General features: G+C 36.7%; 2 protein-coding genes across 4 annotated transcripts in view; both read left to right on the top strand.

Moving 5' to 3' along the window:
- The window catches only part of LOC107757795 (aryl hydrocarbon receptor protein 1-like), a 20,798-nt gene extending 16,223 nt beyond the window's left edge, over window positions 1–4,575 (top strand). For all 3 annotated transcript variants that reach the window (XM_016575372.1, XM_016575373.1, XM_016575370.1), the window contains 2 exons: window positions 1,789–1,973; window positions 3,371–4,575. In XM_016575372.1, coding sequence (XP_016430858.1) covers window positions 1,789–1,973; window positions 3,371–4,259 — 1,074 coding nt within the window. In that variant the 3' untranslated portion in view covers window positions 4,260–4,575. The remainder of the gene's footprint in view (window positions 1–1,788; window positions 1,974–3,370) is intronic.
- A 1,255-nt stretch (window positions 4,576–5,830) lies between these two features.
- Window positions 5,831–8,391, top strand: part of LOC107757821 (exocyst complex component 3-like) — a 12,872-nt gene continuing 10,311 nt past the window's right edge. The window contains exons 1-3 of the mRNA XM_016575405.1: window positions 5,831–5,979; window positions 6,848–7,023; window positions 7,110–7,329. Of these exons, the coding sequence (XP_016430891.1) occupies window positions 6,880–7,023; window positions 7,110–7,329 (364 nt within the window). The 5' untranslated portion in view covers window positions 5,831–5,979; window positions 6,848–6,879. The remainder of the gene's footprint in view (window positions 5,980–6,847; window positions 7,024–7,109; window positions 7,330–8,391) is intronic.

Raw genomic sequence — 8,391 nt, 5'->3', positions numbered from 1 at the left:
GTGTGTGTGTGTGTGTGTGTGTATATATATATATGTGTGTGTATATATATATATATTTAGAGAGAGAGGTATTTCACTGCACGCCAGTTATTGTAGTAGTATGTGTAATTGGCTTTCATGCGTGACAAAGCAAACAAGTAATATATAAATTCAGTATGTGACCCATTTTAGCTTTTTAAACTGTTCTCAAATAAAATTCCTGTCTCATCAGAGAAATCTAAACAACAATCATGTGTGGTTGTATAAGAAATACCCACGCCATCTGTGGTTGACTGGAAAACACAGAAGTATTTCGTGTTCAAGGCCTCTTCCACCATAATGTGTAAAAATAGTTACGTCTTTTCACTCCTCGGTTAATTTAAGACTTTCTCACAGCCTTCAAAGAGTCAGGCTTCCTCTGCAAACAAACCATCTCCAAGAAGGAAATGTTGATTGGAAATTAAGATGACACAGGGGTGTGTTGGTCATGAAAGTGTGCTAAAAGCCTTGCATGTCCCACACTGGGAAATAAAGGAAAGGTTGAATATTTTGTAGTATTAAATAGTTTGTTGTTCATTAACAGCGGGTTTGGTCATGCGGGCTGGTATTTCAGGCTTTTGTTTTGTTGTTCTACAGTGTAGAGACATTGTCTGTCCGCATGCAAGCAGCCCTGGTGTCACGCAACAAGCACATGGGGACAGTACAAAGGAGAGAGGGGAACAGTACAAGACCTATGTTGAACTCAAACATGGGTTTTTACAAGCATAACAGCTATAAATATGTCAGCTCTTAGTGATGCACTGCTCTGTGCCATAGCTCTGACATTTAAATGATTATTAATAGTAACCGACGCAAACGCACAATAATAATTGCATGAATTATGAAGTCATTTGACTATCTGCTAGGAACCTCACAGCCTAAAATGTCTTTGAAAAAGGTTTTACCAGCATTTAAAGTGACAGCAATTACTCCACAATTACATTTTGATCAGTCATGTTTCTAATGTGGTTTGATGTAAAACTGAATTAGACTACGTAAACTTCAGAGCAGTTGTTTACTGTACCCCATACAACTGTGTAGAGGTCTGCACGAAACACTCATGTGAGAGCTAGAGCGCTTCTGAAATATACACATTCTGGTTTTGTGTTGGTGTGTGTGATCTTTTCTGGCAGACGGACGTGATGCATCAGAAGGTCTTTGATTATATCCATGTGGAGGAGCGACAGGAGTTTCACAGGCAGCTCCATTGGGCGATGAACCCTGGCCAGCAAGACACTGGTGTGTGTGTATAATTACCATTAACCCTAAATAGCACACTGCATGTGATCTCAGAAGACTGGGAATAAATTGGGCAAGTTGTATGGAATATTTTTTTATACTTTTTTGCTGTTTTACATCCGTTTTGAAGCTTATACGCTCCAGCCATTTGTCTGTCATTAGACACTTGAGTCATCAGTTTCTGAACCATGTCTGTTTGTGTGCGCTCTAGTTGATGAGGATGCTGTGATGGGTCATCTGTATAGCTCTGAAGAGCCTGACGGCGTTCCTCCTAAATTGTCTCCATTCCTCACTCGGTGCTTCGTCGCTCGAGTCCGCTGCCTGCTGGACAGCACCTCTGGCTTCCTGGTCAGTCATGAAATCACTCAAAATATTGAATTTTAGTGGTTTTATGATCTTTCACTCTGATCTGACGTATCTAATTAAGGTTGAGAAGCTTTAATTAGGAGGCTCAGACCTTCCCAAATGTACGTTTCCACACAGTATGTCGACTGAATTTGTCTCTCTTTGATTTGCTCTTGTGTCCTGTAGAACATGCAGTTTCAGGGCAGCCTGAAGATCCTGCAGGGTCAGAAGAGGAAGACAGACTCTGGAGCGCTGCTGCCGCCTCAGCTTGCCCTGTTCTGTGTGGCTGTTCCTCTAGTCCTACCATCCATCATGGAGCTCAAGATGAAGAGTATGATGATGAAAAGCAAACACCATAGGTCTGGCAGCAGGTACACTGGGACATGAAAAGTCAAACCGCCAGTAGGTGACAGCAAGTGACTGTTAATGAGTGAGTCATTGAGAATCAACCGATTCATTCAAACGACTGATTCTTGACTGTTAATGAGTGAATCACTGAATCATTTATTCAACCGATTTGTTCAAAAAGCTGATTCATTCAATAAGTAAACACCGTCCATTGCTCAGACGCAAAACAGTGCTGTGATCTTTTTTTGGAACTATTTTCGTTGGCAAAATTATTGAGTTTCAATAGAATAGTAAATCAACGTGCGTGCACTCTGTGTGTGATTTGGTGATATAGCCTACTTGATAATGTCCGATCGCGCATCATTACAACAACACTTACCATGTTATCGCAGACGATGCTGTATCACACACCCCAGACTCAACTTGAGTAGAAAATGAATCATCCGCGGTTGTGGTCGCACTTGTTTGCACATGAGCATGAATCTAACTTGCAAACGCCAGACCACTGATTCGTCAAACCTGCTTTCCTGCAGTCTGTGTTCTTCTGACTTCTGACTATTTTGTACTAAGTAACCAATATGCTTCGGGGAAATGTATCGGAGTAAAAGTATACATTTTAATTAGGAAATGTAGTGGAGTAAAAGTAAAAGTTGGCTGAAATATAAAAACTCAAGTAAAGTACAGATACTCCCAAAAAAATACTTAAGTACTGTAACAAAGTATTATTACTATATATAAATAAATAAATAAATGAATTGTGCACAGTCAGTTTTTGGGGTTTAGGGTCAATACAATAATAAAAAAAAAAAATTATACTTTTATTCAGCAAGCATACATTAAATTGAACTTTCTATTCTTCAAAGAATCTTGAAAAAAAATGTATCCGTTTCCACAAAAATATATTTAGCTGCACAATTGTTTTCAATATTGATAAGAAATTTTTTAAATAGCAAATCAGCATATTAGAATGATTTCTGAAGGATCATGTGACACTGAAGACTGGAGTAATGATGCTGAAAATTCTGCTTTACAGTACAGGAATAAATGGCAGGAATAAATGAATAAATGATTTTTTTTTTTTTATATATTCAAATAGAACAGTTATTTTAAGTTGTAGTAATATTTCACAATATTACTGTTTTTACAGTATTTTTGATCCAATAAATGCAGTCTTGGTGAGCATAAGACGTCTTGCAAAAACATTTAAAAATTGTACTGATCCCAAACTTTTGAAAGTTAGTGTACAATGGTACTTTATGATTACTGTGGTGATATACCATGGTATTGATACACTATTTAGTCATAGTAGTATCCAAAAATATGGTACCTTGTCTTTTGTAAAGGACACAAAGATTTAGACAGGACAAGATGTAATTTGTGTTTAGAAATGGTCTTTTAATCAGTTTAACTTCATCTTCAGTGATAAGTGGCAGCAGGTTTCCCATGGCTCATTTGACTGTGAAGACATGCAGTGTCTTAACTGGACAAGCACATCCGGTCATGATGGTTCGTGTTCAGCCATGGCCAACAGGAAGTACAGAGGAGAGGGCTGCAAAACCCAAGACGAACCTCTCAACTTCTGTGTTTCTACTCTGGGCATCTCTAGATTGCAGGCTGTTGATCCTTCCTGGGACGCCCACTGTCCTGTTGCCTTACGCACGGGGCCCAGTGAAAACTACCTGCCTGGAAGCTTCTATAAGCACAGCCATTCTGGAAAATTACGAATCGGGTGTAACCCAGAATCGCAGAAGCTTGAGAGTTATTGCATCAACCGGAAGGCTGAGAGAAGGTACACGCAGAATGAATGTTTTAACGTGATTCCTGAAACGGCCATTAAGACTGAAGAGTCAGACTCTGAGAATGGGTGTAATGCATACGGGTCGCTTTGGCGCCCTGAATATGCACAGGTGAAAACCGAGGCTGAATATTATGACTGTTTTACTTCATATCAAAGGGGCAAAGCTGTCATCAGTCCTCCCATCAACGGACACCACAAGTATCTGTGTGCAGGAGTCAGCAGACCTCTTAAGTGCGTCCTGAACAAAGACATGAATCACTCTGACGCTCCTATCAGCAGTCAGGACGGATATGTGTTTTCAAATGATCATAAAAGCTGCATGCAGCATGATATCCGGCTGACTTGTGAGTTCAAGAGTCATAACCTTCTGCACACGGTCAAACAAGAACCTGACAACTCTCCACCTTGGTGTGCTGATGTTAGTCAAGGGAATGTGCAACAACGTATTACTTCAAATTGCACTATGAACACTGTTCTACACAAAGCAAACCCGTATGTTTACATGCAGTAAACTCTGTGATCACGTTAACATTGCTTTTTAATTACCGTGCTTGCAAGGTATATTAATATTCTTCCTTTTTTTGTTCTCCACAAAATTCTGCAATTAATTCAGCCCGAACGGAGTAACGTACAAACGTTTTCATAGATGACTTTGGTGTGTTAGAAATTTAAGATGAAAGTTTGAAAATCTCCTGTTGATGTCAACTGAAAGAATGTTTAGCATTCAAAATCTACCCACAGGTATGATGTCACTATCTTATTAGCATGCTGAATTGAGATTTGTCACCTGAAATCAAGTCATGATGACAAAATAGTTCTAAATATTTTTTCCACCAAATTCTAAACATTAACTTACCTAAAACGTATTGTGTTTGCTGCCTTGCAAGTGCTGGTATTCCCATCAGGACTTAAACTAAAAATTAGTTTGAATTCATTTTATTAGACTATTTCAGACTGTTTAATTAAACACAAATACTCAGGTTCATAGATGTTTTGGATATGCTTTGTATATTGTCACTTTTAGGTACAGATTTTGGATTTATTGTGATCCAATGTGATGTTGATGTTGAAATAAAACGTATTGTGTTTGCTGCCTTGCAAGTGCTGGTATTTCCATCAGGACTTAAACTAAAAATTAGTTTGAATTTATTTTATTAGACTATTTCAGACTGTTTAATTAAACACAAATACTCAGGTTCATAGATGTTTTGGATATGCTTTGTATTTTGTCACTTTTAGGTACAGATTTTGGATTTATTGTGATCCAATGTGATGTTGATGTTGAAAATATATATATACACAGACAAATAAAGATCATTTCCCAAGTCAAAATGTATTTGTGTATAGCATTTTAGGTTTTTCAAAGTGCTTAAACATGCATTTGCTTCATAAATAAATTTGTTTTGGTTTCAACTGGTCTCCATTTTATATGAAACTAGTTAAAATCATATTAATCTTTTTTTTTTTTTTGTTTACTTTATTTTTATTGTGGGAAGTAGTTTTTATGAAGGAATTGTGTAAAGAATCCTGTTTGTAAATATATGCAGGTTGTTTTGCTGTTATAGCCCATGCTGTCATATTTGATATTTCATTACACAATTTTATGCTGAATTAGCCACTATATAGATAGACATGATTTATCTATCCCAGAGAAAATTCACATTATCTGCTCTCAGACTGTGAAACTATTGTTGGCCAAAACACTGGTTTTATTAAATATATACTTTATGCATAATAATAATAATGGTATTATGTATTAATATTTATAATATATTTATTGTAGTGTCTCCACAGTTTCAAGCCGTTTCAGCACTGTGTATCTGTACATGAGTTTTGTGTTAACCTTTTATTAACATAAATTATTAATACATTAATAATAAAGACACTTCAATAAATATTAAAACATCATTATTATTATACATAAACTATATATTTAATAAAACCAGTGTTTTGGCCAGCAATAGATTTACAGTCTAAGAGCAGATAATGTGAAAATTATTATTTTAATAAATAAATGTATAGATATATAGCGATAGTCCGTTTTCTGCGTAAAGGCTGCGCACGGTTGATGCTCTCGGCGCAGGCGCTGCCGTCATCTGACTTGAGTTGGGCGACACCAGGAAGACGCAGCTGTTATGACAGTAAATGAACAGGATAAACACACGTTGAAATAAAATATCAATGAACAGCTTATAACAACTCACAGCTTGTAAAACAAACAACACGTCCGGGTGAGTACCTTCACATGACCTCGAGATTTAAACGATATATTCATGAAAAAGCGCAGTCCTCTGAATGCTAATGTAGTTAGCCAGGTAGCATCTGTCAGTGTCGGCCTTTCAGCACGATTTATGCGATTATTACAATAAATAAAACGGTTTTATTTGATGTATTTCCTAAACCATACCTATTTCGAGCAGGTGTCTAGCTATCTTTATCTGTTTGTGTTAGCTTGGTTACTGCATGCTTAACGAGCTGCAAACATATACAAATACAGATGCACAAATGCACAGATATAGGAAAGTATATAAAAAACACAAAACACACCAAATATTAAAATACTTAAGTATCTTTAACCTTTGCCGTTTATGTCATTTTGTTAAGATTTAACGTCTGCTGTTTGATTCACTTCAGTGCATTAATGGGGACAAAAAAAAAGTAAAATTATTTTATTTCTCATTTTCATTTATTCTAACTTGATGAATGTAACTAAAATTTAAATAAACATTTATTTTTTAAAAAACTATATAGGCATGTTTTTATAAAAGCAGAAACAAACACAAAAATTACTAAAACTTTAATTACAATTGAAGCAGGATTAAAAAATTTAAAGCAGAGAATATAAAAATAAATACTAATTCAAAATATTAATAAAAATTATTATAGTCTCTCTGTGATACTAAAATAACACTGCAGTCCAATTAACCCTTGCTGTTTTGTGTCATTTTAGTACCTTTATTAAGTGCTATTAATAATATTTACTGCTATTTCAATCATTTTGAGTACATTTAACCCTTGTTGCTCGGGTCAGGTCATTCATATTTTTGGTCCTGCAGTCATTTTCAGCACTTTAAACCCTTGCTGTTTTTTCCATTTCAGTACCTTAAACCTGCCGTTTGGGATCGGTTACTATGGAGGAGACAAACAGAGAGGCTGTTGCCACGGCAGTGCAGAGGGTTGCTGGGATGCTGCAGCGCTCTGACCAGCTGGACAAAGTGGAGCAGTACAGACGGAGAGAGGCGCGCAAGAAAGCATCTGTGGAAGCAAGATTAAAGGTGATGTTATTTGCATTTACCCATCTGTTGATCTGGGGAATGCTTTTACCAGTTCATTTAAACCAGGCCATTTGATCACTTTTCAGGCTGCTATTCAGTCTCAGTTGGATGGGGTACGAACAGGCCTCACGCAGCTCCATAACGCTCTGTGTGACGTGAAAGACATCCAGAACTCTCTGGCAGACGTCAGTAAAGACTGGAGGCAGAGCATCAACACTATAGAGAATCTGAAGGACGTGAAAGATGCTGTGGTTCAGCACAGTCAGCTGGCTTCAGCCGTCGAGAACCTCAAAAATATTTTCTCAGGTGAGACCGGATGCTTCTGGAGATGAAGGAACAATTAATTTACTGTAGTTGGGTTTCCCCTATCAGCCTGTCATTTACCATAGATTCTCGATATATATAGAATAGGATTTGTTTTTCAATTAATTGCAAATTCACAAGTTGTTTTTAGTCATTTAAAATGTTGTCATATTGTTATTACTTTTTTCCTAAGATGCCTTCTTTTTTTTTTTTTCGGTTGACATCACTTTTACAGGTTTTAGTTTTTTTGGCAATTTTTCACTATTTATGTATGTATGAATGTATGTGTGTATTTAGTAATTTCATTTGTTAGCAGTTATTTGGTTGCTTGTGCATTCACAGTTTGTTTTTCTCAAAAAGAAAAATTAATTAATTAACATTCATTCATACATATATATTCATTATCTATTTTTCAGATGATTGAACATTTACAGGTTGTTTTTCCCGAATAGTATTTCAGTAGTTTTTACTATTTATTTATTTGTTTGTTTGTTTGCTGTTTTATGCATTCACAGATTGTTTTATTTTATGTATTTTACCATTTATTACCTATTTTTAGGACATTTACAAGTTGTTTTTCCCAACAATATTTTAGTCATTTTTACTACTTATTCATTTAGTTAATTAATTAGTTAGTTAATTTTATAAAATATATATTAGCTATATATTTTCTCCAAATTTTAAACACATTTATTTATTTAAAGGGGTCATATGATGCGATTTCAATTTTTCCTTTCTCGTGCTGGTTGCTGAGGAAATACAACAACTTTGCGCTGTGGATCGCCAGATCAGCTTTCACCGTGGACGAAGCGGAGTCCAGCCCGGGGTAGTCACAAATGGTTGCCGCAAGCCCGCCGGCCGCTCCTTTGTCAAATCCGCCGGCCGCGCCGTTCTCAAGGCCGCCGACCTCCGCTCACTCAAGCCTGTCGTGTGTGACGCTGTGTGACGCATTTTATGGAAGACTGTTTCCTGAACCTGCAGAGTAGCATACAATGGGTCTGTGCTCAAAGGCTGTTCTATAAAGTGGGGCAGTTCCAACTTTGCAAGGACAGTCTGGCGCTTCTG

The sequence above is a fragment of the Sinocyclocheilus rhinocerous genome, unplaced genomic scaffold (genome assembly GCF_001515625.1).
Source record: "Sinocyclocheilus rhinocerous isolate Xijiao unplaced genomic scaffold, SAMN03320098_v1.1 scaffold112, whole genome shotgun sequence".
NCBI classification, from domain to species: domain Eukaryota; kingdom Metazoa; phylum Chordata; class Actinopteri; order Cypriniformes; family Cyprinidae; genus Sinocyclocheilus; species Sinocyclocheilus rhinocerous.
The sequence above is the reverse complement of the archived record's forward strand: the minus strand, read 5'-3'. Positions and strand labels throughout refer to the sequence as shown.